Source organism: Lynx canadensis, chromosome F2 (assembly GCF_007474595.2).
Source record: "Lynx canadensis isolate LIC74 chromosome F2, mLynCan4.pri.v2, whole genome shotgun sequence".
Classification (NCBI taxonomy): Eukaryota; Metazoa; Chordata; class Mammalia; order Carnivora; family Felidae; genus Lynx; species Lynx canadensis.
The window spans coordinates 61401813-61426807 of NC_044320.2; the positions used below are offsets into that span (position 1 = coordinate 61401813).

Genomic DNA, 24995 nt, shown 5'->3' on the forward strand with positions numbered 1-24995 from the left:
AAGGCAGAGACATCAAGCCAGATCAAAGAGTAATATCTAACTCTATGCTATATGTAGAAATGGACTTTAAAGACACAGTCTTTAACTGTTTAACACAAACAGGTTAAAAGTAAAAGAATGGAAAAAGACTTACCATGGAAGAAGCAAATATAAGATATCTGGAGTAATGATCTCAGACAAAATAGACTTGAAATAGACTTTAAACAAGAAATACTACTAAATACAAAGAAATCTCATTACAATAAAGGAAAAATATAGAAGTGACAACTATAAATACGCATGCATCTAAGAACACAGGCTCCCTCCCCCAAAATGAAGTACATCCTGAACAGAAGAGAATAGACAATTTAAGTTATAATTGAAAATTCTAATACTCCCCTCTCAGTAACTAATAGAAGGATAGAAAACCACTAAGAATACAGAAGACTTGAACAACAGTATTAACTGAATCTAATAACATATTCAGAAACTTGACCAAATCAGAGCAAAATACTCATTCTTTTAAGTAACAATCTCCAGGATAGACCACATGGCAGCCATAAAACATGTTTGAACAAGTCTATATTTGAATTTAGACAGATCAAAATCATAAAAAGTGTGTTCCCTGACCACAACCAGATTGGACTAGAATTCAACAACTGAAAGAAATGTGGGGAAACCCCACATAGTTGGAAATTAAACATTATACTCCCAAAAAATAACCTGTGAGTAAAAGAAGAAACTACAAATGAAAACACAACAAATCAAAGTTTAGGAGATGCCATTAACGCAATGTTTAGAAAGCATCACGTGGCTTTAAATGCTTATGTTAGGAGGAAGAAAGATCTAAAATCAATAACCTAAGGTTGGTTACACACCAGGGATGTAGAGAAAGTAGAGCAAATAAAACCCAAAATAACTAGAAAGAAAAAGACTGGAAAGAAAAATGAAACCCAAAATAACTAGAAAGAAAAATGAGAGAGAAGAAACACTGAAAACAATGAAACCTAAAGTAGGAAAACAATGGAGAAAACCAATAAAATTAAAAATTGGTTCTTTGATATCAAGAAACCTGATAAACTATTAGCTCAGGAAGAGGGATGACACAAATTACCAAAATCAGGAACGAAAGAAAGGACACTGTTATAGACCCTACAAGAATTTAAAGGATTGTAAGGGAATCTTATGAATAACTCTATGTCAATAAATAGACAACTCAGACGAACAAATTTCTTGAAAGGCACAAATTACCTAAATTTACTGAAGAAAAATATAAATTCAGAAAAGATCTATAAAAGAAAAGTGAATTGGTAATTAAATATATTCCCAGAAAAAAGCCAAAAGCCCAGACAACCCAATTCACCAGGCTGTACTGGTGACTTCTATCAGGCATTTTAGAAAGAAATAATACCTATACTATATATACAACTTCAGAAAATAGAAGGGAACATTTCTCAACCCTATCAGTGAGGCCACTATTTACACTGCTACCAAAGCCATACAGAGACATTAGACAAAAGAAAAACTAAAGACCAATACTCTTCATGGATATAAACACCAAAATCTTTAACAGAAGATTAGCAAACTGAATTCAGCAACATATAGAAGGTTGATTTGGGGTGCCTGGGTGGTGCAGTAGGTGAAACATCCAACTTCAGCTCAGGTCACGATCTCACGGTCTAGTCCGTAAGTTCGAGCCCCACATCAGACTCTGTGTTGACAGCTCAGAGCCTGGAACCTGCTTCAGATTCTGGGTCTCGCTCTCTCTACTTCTCTCACGCTCTGTCTCTCTGTCTCTCAAGGGGGAATAAACATTAAAAAAAAAAGTTGATTTAACATTAGAAAATCAATTAACGTAAAAGAATAAATGAGAAAAAGCACATAATCTCCTCAATAGTTGTAGAGAAAGCATCAGCCAAAATTTAACACCCTCTCATGATTAAAAACTCAAAGTAATCATGGAAGATATGTTCCTCAATCTGCTCATAGGTAACCAAGAAAACTCTAATTTAACATCATACTCAGTGGTGAAGGGGAATACATTTCCCCTAAGACTGGGAAAAAGGTAAGATGTCCATTCTCTGGACTTCTATTCAACAATGCCCTAGAACTTCTAGCCAGTGCATGACAGTGGAGAAAAAAAAAGTTAAAGACATACAGTTTGGAACGAAAGAAGCCAACTGTCCTTACAGCAAAAAATATGATCTTATATGTATAAATTTCTAAGAAATCCAGAAAAAAGTTATTACAGTTCATTGGAAAAAGAACCAATTTGGAGGATTTATACTATCTGATTTCCAAATTACCAGGAAGCTACAAAATCAAGACTGTGTGGTACTGACTTACTTACACAGAGACCTACCTACTGATGAGTGGGATAGAATACCAAGTCCAGAAACAAACCCATATTTTATGGCCAATTGATTTTTGATGAAGGTTCCAAGGCAATTATGAAGAAAGCGTAGTTGTTGTATTTTTTTTTAACAAATGGTAACATTTGAATATCCATATGCAGTAAAAATAAACTTAGACCTCTACCTCACACCATATGCAAAAAGGAACTCAAAATGAATCTACGTAAGAGACCAAAACCATAAGCCTTCTTTTTAACCTTAACATAGGCAAAGATTGCTTTATATGAAACCCAAAGCACAATCTATACTAACAAATTAGACTTTTTATCAACATTAAAAGTTTTGCTTTTCAGAAGACACCAATAAGAAAATAAAAGCCACAGACTCTGAAAAAATATTTGTGGATCATTTATCTGATACAAAACTTGTATCCAGAATAAAGAACTATTACAACTCAATACTCAGAAGACAACTCAATTTAAAAAAGCAAAGTAAGTAATAAGCACTCCGTTAAGACATATGAGCGGCTAATGAGGAATGAAAAACACAGACAACATCATTAGTCATTAGGGAAATGCCAATTAAAGCCACAAGGAGATACCACTCTATACACACTAGACTGATTAAAATCAAAAAGACTGCTGATGCCAAGATTTGGTGAGGATATGGAGAAACTGGAAACCTCACACTGCGCTCGTGGGCACGTAAAATGGCATAGCCACTGTGGAAAAACAGTTTGGAAATGTCATACAAAGCTGAACTTATCATACGACCCAACAACTCACTACTAGGTATTTAACCAAGAGAAATGAAAATTTACATGTCCACAAAAAGATGTGCATGAACAATTTCATAGCAGCATTATTTACAATAGACAAAAATTAGAAACAATCCAATGTCCATCAACTGGTAGATGGCAAACTGATACATGGTGAGAACTTCAATATTACCCTAAAGCATTCCACTTCACAGGTGAAATTGCTAACAACTTGCAATATCTCTTGATAGACTGAGGGCGAGGGCTTCGTAGTTCCAGAGTATCACCATGCTAGGTTACCTGCCCTTAAGTTCAACCCAGTGTGGCCCCTATGCCAAGTGGTCCACAAATCTTTATTTAGTGTAGGATCTATGGCCAGGTCCTGGAGCCACGTGTGACAGGTGCTGGAGATTCCCAGGTGAATATGACAATCAAGGGCCTTAAAGGAGCACACAGATTGTCCAGACAAGAGACCGCCAAAGCTAAGTGCTGTCCTGTGCAAAGCTAATCAGTTTTGGAAAGAAGTTTTTTGTTTTTCTTTCTAACCTTGTAGTCTAAACATCACTGCAACAGTTTCAGAGGCTCCACTGAATGAACATTAAGAGAAGTGGCCTCTGCAATTGAGAGGAGACCCTACCACCCCACAATTTACACCCATGCCCTTGATTAACAAATGCAGTACAGACCCGTGAAGATAAACCTTTCAAACAAAGCTGAGGGTAAACAGCCCACAGGAGTCGATAGGATTTACCTTTAACCTAACAAGTAACTTTTTCAGCCATTGTGAAACACCAAATCATGAGATAAGCATTGCCATCCACAGGAAAAGGAACCTGAGGTGCTAAGAGACCTGATCTAGTTGCTCAAACCAGTGTTAGGATTTAGTCCCTCATTTTTTTTTTTTTTTGGAAAGAGACGCTTTTCTAAAAACCTTATTTCCAAGTCAAAGAGCTAGACTTCTAAAATGAAACGAGAAACACAACCTCAGAAGCTTTGGGGGGGGGGCATCCTAAAAATTAAAAATCTTCCCAATGTACCCAGTTATTCTCTCATTCTCAACTATCACCCCCCCACCCCCACCCCCACCCCCGCCTCCCTTCCTTCCCCCGCCCCTCTCCCCGGTTGTGCGGGTGGGCGGTTCTTACTGTTTTTATTATAAAAGATTCCAGATTCCTTGGATCCACACTGGCCTGACACCATGACTTAGGGGGTACGTTGCCGCGGTCGCAGGTCGGACAGGCGAGTCGTGCGTGCTCTGGGCCCGAAGCGACGAGCGGGGGACAGTCTCGGCGCGGCCACCCCTTCGCCGCGCGCGGACAAGAGGTCTGTGTCCCTGCCTCTTCCCGGTGTCCCTCCTGCTTCCTGCGCTGCAAGCGGCCCCGGGGCCGAAGAACCCCTTCCAGAAGTTCTCTCGGCCTCCGGCCTCCTCCCAACAATCTCTCGCCGCAGGTGCTCGCGCACGTGGGGAGCAGCTGGCGCAGGTGGCGACGGGGTGCGGTCGATGAGGCGCAGCCTGAGGAAGATGCTGAGCCCTGGGGGTAAGCAGGAGCCCCAGGGCGCAGTCTACCAGGGCGTGGAGAACGGCGTGGACGGCCGCAAGGACTCGCTGAAGGTACCCTAGGCGCTGGGCGGTGGGGACGGGTCCGGAGCACGGGCGGGGGCGGCCCTGCTGAACTCTGCGCTCCTGCGTTCAAGGTTTCCCAGCCGGCTGCCCCGGGACCCGAGGGCGCCGAGCGCCGCGAGATGGGCGGGCGGGTTTCAGGGCGTGTGTGCGGTGCACTGGGGGCCCCGAGGGGCGCGTTAGCGAGGCGCCCCTGCAGCCTGCCGGGTCCTTTGTGTTTGTCCGCTGGTTTGCGCGGCCCGCCTTTGCTCACGGGCGGGCACCTGCGGCTTCGGGGACTTAGCCCAAAGTACCGAACATGGCGGGACTGGCGAGTTCCTCCAGGGAGTGGGGGCTTCTGGAAGGACTGTGAAAGAGGAGGCCGTTGGACGCAGGGTAGGTGGTCTTCGCGAGACCCCGAGGGCTAGGACGGATTTCTGTTGCTTGCGCGGTTCCCGGGACACCCTGACGTCCGGAGAGGGAGGGCGCAGTCTGAGCGCCGAGGCTGTTGGGGGCTCTGCAAACCCGCCCCTGGCTGTCTTCACGTGGTCGGCGGGAAGAAGGGTCTCTTTTTAAGCGTTAAAACGTCCCAAGTGTGTCTCCCGTGCCCCACCTGGAATCCCTTTCCACGGTGGAATCCATGTTAACAGTTCCTTGTGTTTCCAGAGCGCACAGGGAGGGAGACGCGGGTTGCACAAATACACGCCCGTGACTTACTATGTTATATTTTAGAATACTTTAAAGTTCAGCACCTGGAGGTGTACTTCACTCTTATTCTGCAGCTTTATAGTAGTCTCTTGTATGAGTTTGTCATTCATTGGTCCAGCAAGAGTGGACAGGGTTTTTGTTTTGCATCACAGGTGAGATTGTGTCTGAGTGTAGATGCAGTTTCTTTTGTCAGTACATTTAGTGAATATGCATGTATGTAAAAGTCCCAGCAGGATCAAGAGCTTTAATTAAAAAAAAAAAAAAGTTGATTTATTTTTGAGAGAGAGAGAGACAGTGCGAGACGGGCAGGGGCAGAGAGAGGCGGGGAGACACAATTCGAAGCAGGCGCCAGGCTCTGAGCTGTCAGCACAAGGGGCTCAAAGGCATGACCTGAGCTGGAAGTCAGACGCTTAACCGACTGAGCCACACAGGTGCCCCAAGAGCTTTAATTTTGATTGAAATCACCAGATTGGCACTGCTGCCAATCATGTAAGTCAGGCACGTGTAGTAAGTCACATAAACTGACAAACCAGACTTCCCAAGGTGACTCTGTTTGCACCTCCAGATTAAACGCTGACTTTTTTCCTCCTCCTTAGTATTAGAGTATTAACCGGCATCTATAGTGTTAACACAAAGTCCTGAGCTCTCGGGTTGATTTCAAGCACTAGGATAATGTCTTTGGAATTAATATTATGGAATGGAAGAAAATTTTACATTTCAAAAATCTCATCCGAGATCCTTCACTTACCAATGTGATTTTGTCTTAGATATTTACTGGAGGTTTTCTGCAGCACAAAGTCTCAAACTTCATTTTCTTCATGGTTTTTATTTAACTGTCTTTAGTTTTATTGCCTGAGTCAAGTGGAGCCATTTAGGTTATTTAAGACTTTTAGAAACCACAATAGAGCTTGTAGTTTGAGGGATTTATGTATTTTATTATGTACAATAATTCCAGATGATTCTGTAGAAATGTCAGTGGTGAGTGAGACTAATTACAAATAAGTACGTGTAATACTGTGGAGAGTTCTTACTCTAAGGATTTCCTTATTAAAAAGATATGGTGTATATTTTCTCCAGCATAGACCCACTATTTCAGGAGTACTAACAAAATCAAAGGATGGGAGAAACTTTACAAGATGAGAAATGTGGAAAAAGAACCATCTGATGCTTTTAGCTTTTTTCATGACTTTCTTTCAAGAGAATTAATACATTAGCATTCGGCCCTTCATTTGCTACAGTCTTTCACCTAGGTTCCCTCTTTTTTACTCCATTACTGCTTGTATGTATTTCACTGAGGCAACCTAGAACAAATGTATTTGATATCTCTGTTTTAAAGGGCTTAGAATTAACTTCTTTAAAAGTGATCTAGTCCATCGTGTTCCATAGCTAGTCATATAGTTCAGAAATCAAGAGAATCTGAAGTAACTCTGTGACCATAAAAAACTATATTGAATGTATAATAATTTTCTCTAAATGACCTCCTTGGCTTACTTTCAGAACTTTCTTTAAGCAGTCTCTTCAAAGCCTGCCTTAACATATCATGTACTGAATTCAGACTGTTGAGCACATATGATGAGCTTATATAAAGTACTTAGATGCTCTTTTGTCATTGTGAATTCAGCAGTACTTTGTCAGTGTCTGAACTTAGTACTTGTTCTCAGAGTGTGTAGTTGGGTTTGTGTTGACCGCACATCGCTGAGCAGACTTGTGAATTGTTCTTTCTGGCACCGTGGGGTGGGCAGTGTAATCCCTTTATTATCACTGGAAGAACATCAAATTCAGTGGCTAAAATACTTCCAAATGGAATTAGACAAACCCTGCCTTTGCTGGGTGAGACATTGAGAATTCACTTATTTCTGTAAGAAATTCATTTTAAATTTATAACTGAATCTGTAAATTTGGAAATGGTTGGATGCTATTCTATCCTTCATCCACTAAAATTATGTGTAGCTTACATAGAATTTAGTAGTTGAAAAGTGATACAATGTATTTTAAGGACTGTCCTGGAAAAGTGATTTCTCTGGTACTATTCCATGATAACAGAGCAAAACCCAAAGTTCAAAATTTTAAGGGATTTTGTTTTATTTATTTCAGCCTGACATTTGATGAGTGAATGCTAATATGCTCCATGTTTATTAACTATGTTTTAAAATGCGTTAGGTACAGCACACCTGGGTGGCTCAGTTGATTGAGCACCTGACTCTTGATTTCAGCTCATGTCGTGATCCCTGGGTTAGGGGATTGAGCCCCACGTTGGGCTCCACTGAGCATGGACCCTGCTTAAGATTCTTTCTCCCCCTCTCCACTGCTCTCTCTCTCTCAATAAAATAAAATAAGTACTTTAACACTTCATTTTATTTCATGTGTGTCAAATGTGACTAGTCATAGCTAAAGACAGAATTAAAGCAAGTACCTGGATCATCTGTTTGAAGAAGGTTTCAGCATTCTCAGGAAGTACTTATTCTACAGTGGTTTCTAGGACTATTATCTTATAAAACGTTTTGCTTTTGGTTCATGTGATGAAATATTAAGAAATATCTTCAGAAAAAAATCAGACAAATGTCTTATTTGGTCACATATTTGCAAAGCTGAAAGGGCCATTGAGAAATAATTTTAGTACATATATTACCATAGCAATGGAATGAGGTTCCATTAATTTTCCACATTGCTTTTTAAAAAGGTAGTCTGGGGGAAATTCTGCAGTGTATAATGGTCCATTTGGCCCCACCTGCTACTCTATAAGAGCTCTGGGTCTTATTTCCTTCCTTCCTCCACTGTCTCTTTCTGGCATACTTATTTACATGTAGAAAGTATCACAGAAAATAAGTATCCAAATGTGTGGTACACATTCAGTACAGACAGTGTGAGGAAAGAACTAACGAGTGTTTTTCAAACTGTGTTTTTGGTCTTAGAATCCCTTTAAACTTAAAATTGAAGATTCCAAAGAATGCTTGTTTTGGGGTTAGAGCCACCAATATTTACTGTGTCGGAAATTTTTTAAAAATGGAGGAAAAAATGGGAATCCATGGCACACATTCCAGCAACTGTCAGTGCTGTAATGTCCCCATATGTCCTGTGGCCTGTTATTGGGCACTTTTGAGAGACAAAGCAAGGCCAGGCTAGAGAATAACATCTTGTATTTCTCATGAAGGCCTCAAGGAGGAGGGAGAATTAAGGAGGGCATTGGATTGGAAACAAGAAGAGAGAGAAGGGCACGCTTCACTCTGGTAGACAGCCTGGTTTAACTCTCGCTAAGTCCCCCATGAACACAGCACAGCGTGGGGCTAGAAGAGGTTAGCTTCTGGTAGAACACTTGTATACCATTCAGGGACATGCCATGGTTTGGCTACAGCCTTATTTGGGGGCCAAAATCTGCAATTTGGCTTTGGCAAGCAAATATCAAAATACCTAATCCAGTGCAATTTCCAGTGTCTCCAAATTGGTATGTAATCAATACCATCATATCTAAGCAATATAAAAATGTTAGCAATAGAATAAGGTATGTCATTCATATTTATGGATCATACCTAGTACTCACTTTCAAGTATAAGGGGGAATTCTAGAAGCAACTTTGAATAAATCTCTTATCAGTCAATTGAAGTATAATTTATAAATGAGTATAATTATTTTGAAAATTCTTAATTTTCTGTATAAAACCAATACTAAGAATTCTCCAGTAGTTGAATAGGGAACTAGATTGTCAGCTAATACAGGTAGTAAGAGAGGATACATTAATTAACTTTTAGAAAAATGGAATATACTTTTTGATCTGAAGTATTTATGAAAATTTAAATAATGCAAGGCAGGATAATAGAAACAAGTTTATCACATGAAGGCTTTTAAAAAATTTTGTTTGCTAGAGTAACACTAATAACATCAAATAAAATTATTTTTGAAGGTTAGTTTTTAGTTACCTTAGTCTGTTTAGGCCGTGAGATTTTCTAGAAAAGGTTCTGTTTGGGAATTTTTCATATCTTGTGAGAATCAAAAGCAGAATGTCAACACTGTCCCCACAAACTTTACAAGGAAGAATTATGATTATGATAAATCATCCTCAGTCCGATCATAATAAATAATTTAAAAAACAGGAAGAAAAGAGTGTTAAAGAAAAACAGGTATTCATAAAAGCTCACACTCCTCCCTTGGCATCAGTGGAAGTGAGCGTGTGCTTGGAGTTACACTTTTATAGGCCAGTGACAACATCAACTGTGCCAAAAGCTTACTGAGCTTACTATACAAAATCTGTTCTTATGGTTTATGATTAAAGCATTTACTGTATCAGAGTTCATTCTGTGATGATGGTTTTTACCTTGGCTTTACTTTCTACTGTATGTTGGTTTTTCCAACATTCGCCAGTCAACCAAAATATATATTCCATGCACCTCTGGTTCAAGTTCTCACTTTGCCATTTAGCGTGCCTTTGGGCAAATTGTGTCACCTCTCAGTGTCCTGACATCTGGTCCTAAGTAAGTGCACAGAAATGCTGGCATTTCCAGTGTGCAGAGAACAATGAGGAGGTGAACCTGACCTGAATTGGCCTGGTGCAGGATTCCAGTAGTCAGAAGAGGAGGAATTACTTAATCCCAGGGTGGTGAGTGGGCAGCTGTTTTAGGGTACTGACCACATAAGTTACATGACTTGATCCTTGCATTCATGAAAATCTTTTTATCTAACCAAAATCCCCCATGCTTTAATTTAAGTACATTTTCACCTGACAAAGAAAACTTCTCTGTATTTTCACTATACTTAGTATTTCTTAGATCATATCCCTTACAATTACTTCAAAACTTTTCAAGCATTTACTTGTACCTTCTATATGTCTGTGTGCATTTTGTGTTCTTTAAAAAATATTTTATCATAAGCATGATAAATAGTTTTGGATGATAGTAACCGTTTAACAGTTAATCTGTATTGAGTTTTATATATACTTGTTGGAGGTAACAATTTTTTGTATGCTTCCAGGTGGTTTTTGAAGGAAGTACATGTAGATTTAACTTGATGAAGAAACGAAAGAAGTTAAGCAAATATGATGATGTGAACGCATCCCCTTTGCACCATGCTGCAGAAGAAGGTCAAGTGCAGCTGATGGGGATGATCATCAATGACTCCTCTTTTGAAGGTGACGAAATGTTATAATAAGTGCTACATAAGTCCATCATCCGTTAGATTCATTGGAAAGAGTGGTATGAAGTAATTTTGAAGAGCATATTAGTTCCAGATTATAAGGGACCTGAATATCTTACTCAGGAGTGTGGTTTGCCCTTTGGGCCAGTGTTCCTCAAATGTTTCCACTGAGGTCCGTGATGAATTTGGAGCCTGCTTGAGGTTCTCCCTCTCCCTCTCCCTCTCCCTCTCCCTCTCCCTCTCCCTCTCCCTCTCCCTCCCCCCCCCCCTTTCCCGCTCACGTGCACTCTCTCTCTCAAAAAAAAGAATATATATTTCCACTGAAATACTGCAAAGGATGGTACAGATACCTGGGATGCTGTACAACATGAACAGATTTCTTTCATATGCATTTTATGTATTCTTCTCTATTATTTCCATTGAGGTCATTCTGCACTTAAATTTCATATCATTAAATAATATTGAGACTCCAAGAAGATGGAACATCGTCCCCTAGTTCAGCCTTGTGCATACACCGTCTTGTTGGAGAAACTCAACTGTAACAAGGAAGGGGGATGCCACAGAGATTTAAGCAGTGAGATGTTATGATAAGACCTTCATTATTTAAGATGATTCTATCAAAATTGTAGAAGATAGATTGGAAGTGGAAGCCCAATGAGAAAGCTACCTTAGTAGCAAAGAAAAGGTGAGAGTCCACCAGGGTTTTGAGATTGGAATAGGGAAAAGAAAGAATCAAGAGCTCTTTTGCATGTAGAGCAGACAGTGCTTGATAAGAGATTGGACGTGAAGAGAAAGTGGCAAGCGGTTGAACTGACTTTGAGATTCCTAATTTAGGAGATGAGGCTGATAGTATAGCCATCCAGAAAAGAAGGCATATGAAAAAAACAAGGGCACCTGGGTGGCTCAGTCTGTTGAGCATACAACTTCGGCTCAGGTCATCTCACAGTTCACAGGTTCCAGCCCCGTGTTGTGCTCTGTGCTGACAGCTTGGAGCCTGGAGCCTGCTTCAGATTCTGTGTCTCCCTCTGTCTCTGCTCCTCCCCCATTTGCACTGTGTCTATCTCTCTCGCTCTCAAAAATAAACGTTAAAAAAAAATAAAGAAACAACAGAAGAAAACTCAGAGTAAGATGTGAGGAATAGTGAATTTGGTTTGGTCATACTGAGTCTGAAAGGCCCAGAGGACAGCTACTTGAAAATGTCCAGTAGATTAGTAGATTAATAGCTAGTATTCTAGTAGACTAGAACTCTAGAAGGAAGGGAGCTGCCCCCACAGGGCCAATGAGGCTGTGGAAGTGCATGGAGATCCTTTAGGAGGCCATGAAATTGCCCGCAAAGGTAGCTAAGGGTAGAGCACAAATACCAAGGATCAGATGGCAGAAGAAAAACCAACAAGAGGATGGTGAGATGTGATGGAGAAGATATTAATGGTACACAAGCCAAGAGAAGAGTTTTGGAATAGATGAGTAATGAGAAATACTGTATCAAAAAGATCAAATAGCAGTAAGATCCCAATAACCCTTATACTAAAAGGCCTCAGTGACCTTTGTAAAAATGATTTCTGGAAAGTGATGGAGATAAAAGTCAAATTCAAGTTATTTAATGAATGGGAATTTATAATTTTAAGCCCCTATTTAAGTTGGGGCTGAATGAAATACTTGAGTGTCCTGATCAATCAAAATGATCAAATAATGTGTACGAGTATGAGGGAGAGGGCGTGTGTGTGTGCGTGCACACTTGTGTTGCTGAGAATGAGGTACTTGGGGGAGTGAAAAGAATGGAAAGCTACATTCTAAAAGGAGCAAAATGAGGGGTGGACACCTGGGTGGCTCAGTTGTTTGAGCATCTAATTTTTGATTTCAGCTCAGGTCATGATCCCGTGGTTGTGGGATCGAGCCCCACATTGAGCTCTGCACTGAGCATGAAGCCTGTTTGGGATTCTCTCTCTGCCCCATCCCCTGCATTCCTTCTCCCCCTCTCTCTGTCTCTTTCTCAATAAATACATAAATAAATAAACGAACATTTAAAAAGAAAAAGAAAAAATGTGAAATGTGGTTGCAGCATGGTTCCAGATGGTCCTCAAATAATATTTGTGACTGAATACTTTCCTCGCGCCTCAGACATAAGAATATTTTGCCACTAATTAAAAAGCATATAGTCAAGTCTATTTTAGAACAGATGTAAGACATTGTGGTATGAAAGGGCATATTCTTAGGCTGAGCCCACAGGGTAAATAGTACAATATGTTGTATCCTAGAAATAAGTGGGAACCATTTATGGCATCAGGAGCACAGGCCCTAATTCCAGTCTTCTAGTTTATTAGTGATATGTCTTTTTTTCTCATTAACATTTTTTGAACCATGGCTAGGGGCCAAATACTCTACTAAGATCTTCGAAGACATGATTTGATACTCTTTTCCCCCAAACATTGTGAAATATATATATTTAAATTTTTTTCTTTCCCCTTTCTTTCGTCCCTTCCCCTCTCTCATCCTTTTCTTCTTCCTTCCCTCTTACCAAATTTGAATATACTAACACTGAGGTTCAAAGAGGTAAGGCAGTTTGTAGAACTCTGTACTAGCTATGTAATGTTAGCAAGGTTTTGAAACTCTCCAGGGCTCATTTTTCTTTATCTTTCTGAAAAATGTTCATGGTTCCTTATGGGCCCTTAGAGGGTTGGGTGCAATAATGATTGTGTAGAACTTAGTAGAGTTCCTGGCATATAGTTTCTGCTTTTAGGTGAGCTCAATATTTTATAACTATCCCCAAATTCATACCACAGATAAAAGCTTGTAGCAGTAGGAGAATCTATTTCTTACAGATGCTGCAGACAGACATCTAACTCATTTGACAAAGTCCATGCCATACGTCAGCATATCTGCTGTATATTCAGGTGTCCATTAGATGTGTCTTAAGAACTGTAGCAATACTTTAATTAACAATTTTTTAATGTTTATTTTGAGAGAGAGCAAGTGAGCAGGGGAGGGGCAGAGAGAGAGGGAAACAGAATCCCAAGCAGGCCCTGTACTGTCAGCATGGTGCCCGATGCAGGGCTCAAACTCCCGAACTGCAAGATAATGACCTGAGCCAAAATCAAGACTTGGATGCTTAACTGACTGAGCCCACCCCTTCATTTTATTATACAGAAGGTGAAGCCTATGTTAGTAGCACTTGGCACTGAGATTTGAAGTGAATAGGCATCAGTAGGTGTTGGATATAGTCCAAGCAAAATCTAATCCTTACTTTGGTGTCTTTTTCTAGTGCTGAATGTGATGGATGATTATGGAAATACCCCTCTGCACTGGGCCACAGAAAAAAACCAGGTTGAAAGTGTTAAGTTTCTTCTTAGCAAAGGAGCCAACCCAAACCTCCGAAACAGCAACATGTTGGCTCCTCTTCACATCGCTGTGCAGGGCTTACACAATGAGGTGATGAAGGTAAGGCTTCTGCCATCTCCCCATCATAGCATAGGATAGGACCCACGTCCTGTGGTCTCTGCCTGAGCCAGAGTGGCCAACCTAACCTTACCAGAGCAAATGGAAATAGTGGTAATAATGTTGGTTTTACTTCTGACCAGCCAATGATGAATAGTGATTATAGTCTTGCTTTTATGTAGCAGCATTTTCTAAAAAGATTCATATATTTTAATTTATTTAATCATCATTAAAAGAAACAGAACATTGTAGTCAGACTGTTATTGTCCCCATTTCATCGCTGAGGAACTGAGGCACAGATAGAATGAAATAATTTGCCTAATGTTGCATAACTGGTTGGAAGCAAGAATTAGTAATTTTGTTCTCATTTCCATGTTTGTGAGTTAATGCTTTACTTTTTTTACCTGCCTGATTTAATGATGAAAAGGAAGACAGTGATGAGTGCTTCAGTGAACACAGAAAACATAATTGTGATTTAAGACTTTTGTTAGGATGGACGACATGCCTTAGCGTCTGGCATGTCTTAGCAAAAGAAGAACCATACTTTTGGGGAATTTCTTATTTTTTCCAAACCTTCAGAGTGAATTCTGTCAAATAGTGGAGATACTGGTGAATGTCTAAAGGGTAAGGTTTAGTCCAAGGCTTTTAAACTGCATTGCAGGGGCGCCTGGGTGGCGCAGTAGGTTAAGCGTCCGACTTCAGCCAGGTCACGATCTCGCGGTCCGTGAGTTCGAGTCCCGCGTCAGGCTCTGGGCTGATGGCTCAGAGCCTGGAGCCTGTTTCCGATTCTGTGTCTCCCTCTCTCTCTGCCCCTCCCCCGTTCATGCTCTGTCTCTCTCTGTCCCCCCAAAAAATAAATAAACGTTGGGAAAAAAAAATTAAAAAAATAAATAAATAAACTGCATTGCAGAGTTTCATAGACACATTAGAAGACACACATGCTTACTTAAAGGGCAATGAAATTTACAAATGGAATATGTTCCAGATATCCATTTCTATTTTTTAAATATAGTTTATTGTCAAATTGGCTTACATGCAACACCCAGTGCTCATCCCAAGTGGCCTTCCCAATGCCTATCACCCACTTTCCCCTCTCCCCTGCCCCCCACCCCCATCCACCCTCAGTTCTCTGTATTTAAGAGTCTCTTATGGTTTGCCTCCCTCCCTCTCTGTTCCCCTTCCCTTCCCCCATGGTCTTCTGTTAAGTTTCTCAAGATCCACATATGAGTAAAAACATATGATACCTGTCCTTCTCTGACTTACTTCACTCAGTAGAATACCTTCCAGTTCCACCCACATTGCTGCAAATGACATGATTTCATTCTTTCTCATTGCCAAGTAGTATTCCATTGTATATACAAACCACATCTTCTTTATCCATTCATCAGTCGATGGACATTTAGGCTCTTTCCATAATTTGGCTATTGTTGAAAGCACTGCTGTAAACATTGGGGTATGTGTGCCCCTGTGCATCAGCACTTCTGTATCCCTTGGGTAAATTCCTAGTAGTGCTATTGCTGGGTCTTAGGGTAGATCTATTTTTAATTTTTTGAGGAACCCCCACTGTGTTTTCCAGAGTGGCTGCACCAGTTTGCATTCCCACCAACAGTGCAAGAGGGTTCCCGTTTCTCCACATCCTCGCCAGCATCTGTAGTTTCCTGATTTGTTCATTTTAGCCACTCTGACAGGTGTGAGGTGGTATCTCAGTGTGGCTTTGATTTGTATTTCTCTGACGATGAGTGACGCTGAGCATCTTTTCTTGTGTCTGTTAGCCACCAGATATCCATTTCTAAAGGAGGCAATTTGGAACCGAGAGTAAGTTTTCCTAAGGAAATTATACTGCACATAATGACTTGGATTTTGTGCTAAGCCACATATCTTAGCCAGTTCAAGTTGCTGTAACAAAATACCATTGGCTGTGGGCCTTAAATAACAAACATTCATTTCTCACGGTTCTGGAGGCTGAGAAGTCCAAGGTCAGGGCACTAGCAGTTTCGGTGTCTGGTGAGGGATCACTTCCTGATTCACAGATGGCTGTTATCTTAGTGTCCTTGCAAAGTGAAAGGGGTTAAGAGTTTTCTGGGGTTTCTTTTATATGGGCACTAATGCCATTCTTAATCACCTTCTGAAGGCCCCACCTCCCAGTACCATCACATTGAGGATTAGCATTTCAACTTTTGAGGGAAAAATTTCTGGTCCATCATACCACACGAAAACCTACCTTGTTGATAAATTACCAAAGAAATCCTAGGAGTGTTCTTGAGCTCCATGCCCCTTTTAACCCAAACACCTTCCTCTCAGCCTCTTGGGTCCTTGGGTTCTTGAGGCCAAGCAAAGAGGGTGTGAGGGGAGCCTGTGTTCTGCTTTCCCACAATAACTTGTATATAGCTCTACCGTAATACTTAACACATGATGTTGTAATCAAATGTTCATTTGGTTTTCTCCTGCTGTGGCTGGTTATCCTTGAAGGAGGGACTGTGTGCAACTAATATAAATCTCTCCAGTTCTCACCTGGTAAAGGATGGCTCTTGAATAAGTGAATGAATGAGTGAATGGGCATTTTGCTCGAAGGAGAATGGAGGAATTTAGGTATCAGCACCTAAGAAGATGGGTCAGGACAGCCCCTTGAAGAGGTTATTGAAAAGGCCTTTGGCATTAAACTGTCTTTTAATTGTCTGCATTATTTGTGAGCCAAATGCTCCTTCTCTACCATTTGCATTGGAAACTAGTGACTGTGGGGATTCCCCTCCCCACCCAGAGAGGCCACATATTTCCTCGAGGAACTCTTGTGCTTCCTCTGAAGGCTCTTTTCAGAAGCAAGTGCCCAAGTACTTAATTAATCTTGACTCTGAAAGTTTGATTTGGGAATTCAAAGGCAGGTAACAGTTGAAAGGCTGTTAATTAGATATCAGAAATCTTCAGATACAGAAAGGTATCACATAGAAATACAAAATAGAGTTTAGAAATAAGCCCATAACTGATTTATAAACTAGATGGTGTATATAACAGAATTTCCTGGTGACACAAGAACAAGAAAAAAAGCTGGGTTATAAGAGAATTGAAATTAGTGGTCTCTCCTTTGCTTGGTCTTACCAGTCATAACTTCATCAAAAAGTGTCTCCAAACCCCTTTACTGAACCGGAGATGAAGAAAATGGAAGGAGGAGGAATTTTGGTGTGTTTATGTGCTTACAAACAAGCCTCTGGGGTTACCCTTCCCAGTTGCGCCCCTGGGTCCGGCTTGTACCCCACCAGCCGTAATGCAGAATGCTTCTCCATTGTCTCTTTGGCTAGCCTTCCCCCAGGCCTTCCACCTCTGCCTAGATGGTTGTAAAGTAAAAAGTTGTTATTCACATGTCACCTCGGGTTCTTGTGCAGACACCAGTGGTGTGTTTAGTGTTCCCCGGGACGCGTTGGCCTGGGGGTTAGCAGGTAGTCTGGCCTTTGTCCTTAGGGCTCAACCCTTAAGTATCCAGTGGTTTGAGCCTCCCATGAGGCTTCCTGGGTTTTTATCAAAGGGATCTCTGGAGGCCTCACCTGCAAACCTCCAGACTTGCCTGGTCTTGAGTGAATCTGAAGTGGGCACAGTTTAGTTGCTCTCTCTGGGACCTCTGCCACATAGAATTTTACACAGCTTTATGAAAAACTGTGCTTATGGTAGTAAGCAGTAACACCCTAATAAGTGCCATAAATCTATGGTCTCTGATTCTAAGAGGGCAAAGAGAAAAATCTTATAGACTTGGTAGGTTACTTTGCATGAGAATCTAGTGTTTGTTGAGAACAGAATGTGAAAGTGCCTGAGGTTCAGACTGAACTTGTGCTCTCATTTTCTTTCATCTGTCAATAATTTTCTATGTGTTCTTATGTACTAAAATCTCAATTTAATTTTGGTTTATGAGCAGAGTTAATTAGGAAGCCTAATTCATTTGCTGATCTATCAGGACACGTTCTATTAACAAGGAGTTCTGTGTGATTTTTTTTTTTTAAGGCAAGGTTTCTAGCAAACAGCTTATTTAATAAATTCTTCTTAAGCAATTTAATTGTAAGCACATATTATAGTTTTATTATAGTCTTACCATGAGAGAAAAGACCTCTAGGAGGCCAACTTAAAGATTTCTGTCTTGGGAGAGACGTTTATATGAGATAATTATTGTTAAATTTAATATAAAATGAAGACTGGTTAAAGATCTATAGATTCTTGGCCAATAATCAGCTAGAAGTCAGCCAGGTGAGGGGGCAACAGGTCATTAAATTCCATCAGAAAAATTGCTTAACCATTTTATCAGGAATGCTAATTTATTACATCCTACAATAAATTTCTGTTCCAGACTAAGTTTGAATGAATTGAGTTAACCCATACCAGCATTATGTGAACTCTCTTTTCTATGCTGAAGAGAATGGAGTTTTAATTGACATTTCCCACAATACTTGGAACAGAGGTACAAGAAAAATGGCTAGAGAGGAGAAAGCAGCCTTTCCTCTCCCTCCCTGCCTCTCTTTCACTCTCCCTCTTCTTCTTCCCTTCCCTTTCTGCTCCACACTCACATATTCCAGATGGTTCCACAGATTTATTTTCTTGAAGATATTAGTCAACATAGTTCATTTAATACAAGTGAAAAGTATTAAGTGAGCTATGTTTACTAGCATCCATAATTCGTATTCTATTTCCAGTTTCACAACTCCATATTGCCTAAATCGATGTGATATAGAAATCACCATTATTTCATCTTTTTGAGAAACTTACGTAGTACCAACTATGTTGTGCCAGATTCTGTGGGAGAAAGATGAAAAAAAGATGAATAAGGACATGGTCTCTAGCATGCAGGTGCTTATAATCTAATGGAAGACAAGTACCGTGTTTGGAAACTTGAAAGCTAACTTTCTGACCGTTATTCCCCTCTTTTGTGTAGGTCTTGACTGAGCACAACAACACTAATATTAATTTGGAAGGAGAAAATGGAAACACAGCTGTGATAATCGCATGTGCCAAAGATAATAGTGAAGCACTGCAAATCTTGGTTTGTGTTTTAACCCCTGTCCCCATCTTCTTTCTTTCCATTAGGATAGCATGAGTCATTGGCATTTGTAACAGCTCTCAGCTTCTCTTCTTAGCAAAATATAAAATGCAGAAAATGTCAGAAAAAAAGTTCTCCATGTTTTTGTAGTTATACACACCCCTTAAATCTTAAGTCCATCTGAAATCGCTTACAGAAGGCTAACAGGAAAACAATAAGGAAAATACAAGCGAAAAGAAAGTATGGACAGCAGAAATGAATATGAAGCTGGTGGTCAGGCGAGACTACAAAATACAAAGTATAGTGGGTTGTGTGCTAGTAAAAGTGGATCTGAGCTTCTGAATGGTCTAGGGAGAGAGAAACATAGTCAACTACAAACTTACTGTTGGGCTCATGAAATATAAACCAAGAGAAGAAGCCATTCATGTTCGCAGGACTAGAAGATTCTCAGAAAGGGAGCCCTGCATGGCATAATGACCAAGGTCCTTAACCACAGCCCTAAAACAAGAGCCAGCCCTTTCTTCCTGGTGAGATTTTCTGATGTGATCCACAGAAACTCTGGAGATGCCCATCTAAATGACTGACTACATTGTGTCCCTTCTGAGTGTGGTATTAGAATTCCAGAAAATAGCTTTCTTTCAACTATCCCTTAATCACTTGTATGTTATTCAGGCCAGGTTATATATTTTTACCACTTGATTTTTTTTCTTCACTATCCCAGAGAGTAGGAAAACAGAATAAAAATAATTTTAGAATAGCTTTCTGAATATTTAAATTTACAAATATGTTCTAATGTGTTTGTTAGATGTTTTGGAGAAAAAAAATACATATTCCTATAAGATGTCATGATTGGACCAAAAAGAGAATAAAAATAAGTTAACACTCAAGCCAAGAATTTAGAAAAAGAGCCCCAAATAAAACAAAACTGTAATAAAGGAATAAAGTTGAAAACAAAAATTAATGGCTTTTGGGAAAAAGCCATTATCATTATATCATCATTATATGATAAGTCAAGAGTTGTTTCTTTGAAAATGATGATAAAATAGAGCTGTTTTTGGCAAGTCTGAATAAAACAGAAAAAGATAAAATGCAAATAACAGAGGACTTTATTTGGATATGATGGAGAATTTTAAGATGATAAAAGATTACTGTGCATAATCCTATTCTAAAAATGGATGAGTAGCTGAAAGGAATTGAAATTTAGAAATTAATTTAAAAATTAAAGACCTGTAGAGAACTATAAAAAAGTTTTAAAAATGCGTTATTAAGCTCTGGAGCCAACTAATTGATAAGCTTTTGTAGATTTTACAAGTTCTTTCAAACTTTCAGGGAAAAGTTTCCATTTCAAGTAACTGTTTTATATCACTGGAGAAGAGCAAAAACCTCCAGATTAATTTTAAGAAGCAAAAGTAATAATAATTCCAAAATTTGACAGTTTTCCTCAAAAGAAAAATAGAGACCAGTTTTACCTGTAAATAAACACAGATGCAAAATCTTAAAAATACTAGCAAATTGATTGAAATGGTTAAGAGTAACACATAGTACCATGTTGGCCTTATCCAGGGAACGTACAGATAGTTCAGTATTGGATGATAGCACATGAGTTGAGCTGAACCAGACCAAGTGTGTAATTACATCCATTTGTTTATTTTTAAATGGATAAAAATTTGTCTATAAGGTACTCTTACAAATTTGTGAGGAAAAGAGTGTGCTCTACAGAAGATTGGCAAGGGACACATGAAGTTTAATTAATTTCTCTAATAATGAAAAAGAAACCCATTAAAACAATGAGATCATTTTTTCGTCTCCTAAATTGGAAGGACGAAACAACCTTGTTGACGTTCAGGGTTAGAGAAATTTTGATGAATCAGAGAATTTCATTCACTGTGAATATGAATATTTTTGATTTACCAATTCCAATTCTTGGAATACATTCCAAGGATATAATTAAAGCTATTTTAATGCTAGCATTACATACAGATATACATATCGATATAGATACATATCTATGTATATCGATCTATCTATAGATATATATCAGAGAAAACTGAGAAAAAAAGTTTAGTAATAGAGATTTTATTGTATAAACTTTTGTGTATCCAAAAATGGAATATGTACTTAATAAAATCATAGTTTTAAATAATGTCATTAAGTAAAATCTTTTTAAGCAGTGTGATTACACAGTATACATGTAATTACTTTTGCAAAGAAATAAGACAAATGTCTCCTAAAACGTAAACCAACGCTGTCCCTCAAAGGTGAGTTTCCAGGTAATATTAGCCTCTTCACACTATTCTGCTTTTTCAAATTCTTTACTTTTGTGAAAATAAAAGGCACTTAAAACTGAAGTTCATTGATGTATTAAAAAATGATAGTTGAAAATGATGGACTCAGATCAAGATAACATTAGATTCGGTTCTTCTATTGTCCTTTTAGCAGAGTATTTCCATTAATGAAAATACTTGATTTTCATAGTTTAACAAGAGTGCTGGTCTTACCACTTATAAATTTTACATAAGTGAGAGGAAATAATCTGGGAAATATTATCACTTTATTAACATAAAGAATTGAGCATGGATATAGAAGTCATGGTAATGTTTTAAACATTTCATTAATTCCATTGAAAAATGTGTTGACTTTAGTTTGGAGTATAAGGATTGATTATGTTTATGTCCACATTGTTACTTCATCTTTGGAAATATAAAATGTCTCTAGTTCATTATCCTAGCCTACTTCCAAAATTACTTTTGTGCCTAAATTTCATAGTCTATGAAGCTTTTCTATGTAGTGTTGCCGAGAATAATGAAATGGTCTGGGAGAGGCATTTAATTCTTGTCTGTCCTTGTGATTTGAGGCTTAACTTGTGTCGTTTGACTTTTTTCTTTGACTCCAGTTAAATAAAGGAGCTAAGCCATGTAAGGCAAATAAATGGGGATGTTTCCCTATTCATCAGGCTGCATTCTCAGGTGCCAAAAAATGCATGGAAATAATATTAAAGTTTGGTGAGTAGAGGCTTTCGTACATTATATATTGTAAAGAATCCTATTCTGGTGGATTTCAAATATTAATTTGAAAAATATTTAATAGAGTTTATACACCTGCTTCTATATAAATCTAAATGTCCTTTTTTTTCCTAAAATTCCTCTTATTTATTTATAATGTTGTCTTGAATTTTTTCTTCTAAAGGTGAGGAACATGGATATAGCAGAGAGTCTCATATTAACTTTGTGAATAATGCAAAAGCTAGTCCCCTCCACATGGCGGTTCAAAGTGGTGACTTGGAAATGATTAAAATGTGCTTGGACAATGGTGCACAGTTGGATCTGATGGAAGTAATTGTTCATATTCTACATGCTACTTTTATTTAGAATTGTCATAAATTAGATTCCAAAATGCTTTATAACTCCTTTACATTTAATTTAGATTGAAGTAGGCATTATTTTTTGCTGCTCATGTAGAAGCAGAACAAGAAAACATCCCAAATTTCAGTCTAGCCAAAGAATTTTAAGAGCTACCCAAAACAATTGCAAATGCAAATACAGTACAGGTAATGATACTGATAATGACGGTAGAGATACTGAGATGTTAAGAGCTATCAGATTACATGGAAACAAAATTGCTAGCCATGATTCTTATATTGATGCTTGATTTTGTTGACTTGGGAAGAAAAAACCCAGAGCTGAATTTAGGTTATATCCTTAAATTTGGACTTAAATATTGGTTCTGGTATTAAACCTCTTTGCAGAATGGGAAGTGCACACCCCTTCACTTTGCTGCCACCCAGGGAGCCACTGAGATTGTTAAATTGATGATATCTTCCTATTCTGGTAGCAGTGATATCGTCAATGCAGTGGATGGAAATCAGGAGACACTCCTTCACAGGCAAGTTTCCTACCTATCATTGTGTGTACACATTTTCAGTCTTCATGTATTAAATTGTACGCTGCCAGAAAAAGTTAGTGCTTATAGTAACAGATTCTATAGTTCAGAAGAAAATAACATAAAGATTCTGTGTTTCAGCTGGAATCTCTGTGTTCCTCTAAAATTAGAGCGTTAAATAGATTTTCATAAAATAAAATTTCCATTGACTTGTTCTGGATCATTTCTCAGGCCAGCGGAATAGGCTCAAGATGAATTCTCTGTATGTGCAGGAGGTCAACAGACATGTCCTTTCCAAGCCTTTTTCTAATCTGTTTCACTTCGTCATATGTGTCTTCTCATGTTTATTAGAGATAATGGAGCAGATACATAGGGGTGTTCCACTTTTTGCACCCCATTACCCTTTCCACTCACCCTCGCAATTACAAATGTTTTCAAAGCATCCAGTTTTAGGAAATGGTCACCAAGCACCAAACAAGATAAATGTGTGTGGTGTTTTTGTTGTTTTGTTTTGTTGTGTTTTTTTTTTTTTTTTTTGAGGCTTAACAGAAATACACATCAGAAAAAAAAAAAAGCATCTGAAACTGTAGGCTTACTAGATGGTAGGACGGGAAACAGGCAGTGTGGACTGAGTTCAATTCCTTTTGGAAGACAAGGATTAAATGCTTCCTGTGTGAGTGAAAGAGGTAGGCAAGATGAGTCTTCCCTTTCTCTCTTTCTGTCTTTGTCTCTTTCTCTCTCTCTCTTTCTCTCTCTCTCTCTCTCTCTCTCTCTCTCTCACGCACACACTGTGAGTATGCAGAAGCCCTGAATGGCAGGAAAGAGCTGAGTATTCCCAGTAGGTAACTGGACCAGGAAATCTACACTATCCCTCAGGGACAAAGAAACTCTGGCTACCAATAGAAGATCTAGTTCTCAACTAGGGAGGTGGATATGAATGTCCACATTAGTAAAAGCACCAGCCACAATGAGCTATGTGCGAATGGAAAGAACCTCCCACTTAGGATGTGTTTGCAAAGTAAAATTTCATAGCAATGAGGAAAATTTATAGAGGACAGCAAGGTCAACGAAAGAGTAATTTGCGTCCAAGGGAATAGAAATAATAGAGCAAGCTGAAAATAATTTGAAAATAAGGCTATTTAAGATGTTCAGAAATTTAGGGGCGCCTGGGTGGCGCAGTCGGTTAAGCGTCCGACTTCAGCCAGGTCACGATCTCGCGGTCCGTGAGTTCGAGCCCCGCGTCGGGCTCTGGGCTGATGGCTCAGAGCCTGGAGCCTGTTTCCGATTCTGTGTCTCCCTCTCTCTCTGCCCCTCCCCCGTTCATGCTCTGTCTCTCTCTGTCCCAAAAATAAATAAACGTTGAAAAAAAAAAAAATTAAAAAAAAAAAAAAGATGTTCAGAAATTTAAAGGAAGGAATAATCAACTATGTGAAAATAAGTAGATTAAGATGATAGATTATTAAAAACAAATTGGCATTTGGAATAAAAGACTGGTGATATGAAATGGCTGATCAGAACAAAAACAAAAGATAGATTGACGTCCACACTGGAGAGTCTCAAATTGCTGCCCCTTAGAATCATGGGGGTAGTTTATAAAGTCCTCATGCCAGTTCATATCCCAGATTACATCAGATTCTTCACGATGGTCTTAGGAACTTTTTAAAACTCTGTAACTGTTTCCAGGTTATATCCAATTTAGAACCCCAATGATCTGGATATAGTGAAAATGTGTGCATTTAGATCACAGCTTTAATGTACAAGTATGCATAAGAAGGAATTATTTAAGGAAAAAATCCATTCACCTTACCCATAAGTGTCTTTAGCCTGGTGACTACTCTAGTTGGACATACTCACCTTGGATTGGCTGTAGATTTCTTGGACCAATTCAGTCCAATTCTAATTAACCTAATACTTACTTAGAATCCTGGAATATCCTTCTAGTAGCCAGTGACATTTGGAGTTTATCTTGAACTTCAAAGGAAGGTTTGTTCTTTGGGCTAGAATTCTTTTTTTTACCACAGTGCAAAGACCTCGGTACATTATTCTGGCTGAAACAATGAGCTTTAGAGTAAGGGGAATGGGGTGCCAGCCCTACCTGGTTACGTAACATTTGGCAAATCATTTACCTCTCCAAGCCTCAATGCTAAC

The 24995-nt window shown here is 39.1% G+C and overlaps 1 protein-coding gene across 1 annotated transcript in view; it reads left to right on the top strand.

Annotated features, from left to right (window-relative positions):
- Positions 1-4581: 4581 nt before the first annotated feature.
- Positions 4582-24995, top strand: part of TRPA1 (transient receptor potential cation channel subfamily A member 1) — a 55438-nt gene continuing 35024 nt past the window's right edge. Inside the window, exons 1-7 of the mRNA XM_030304275.1 lie at positions 4582-4702; positions 10361-10517; positions 13782-13957; positions 18864-18971; positions 21862-21970; positions 22155-22300; positions 22714-22850. Of these exons, the coding sequence (XP_030160135.1) occupies positions 4592-4702; positions 10361-10517; positions 13782-13957; positions 18864-18971; positions 21862-21970; positions 22155-22300; positions 22714-22850 (944 nt within the window). The 5' untranslated portion in view covers positions 4582-4591. The remainder of the gene's footprint in view (positions 4703-10360; positions 10518-13781; positions 13958-18863; positions 18972-21861; positions 21971-22154; positions 22301-22713; positions 22851-24995) is intronic.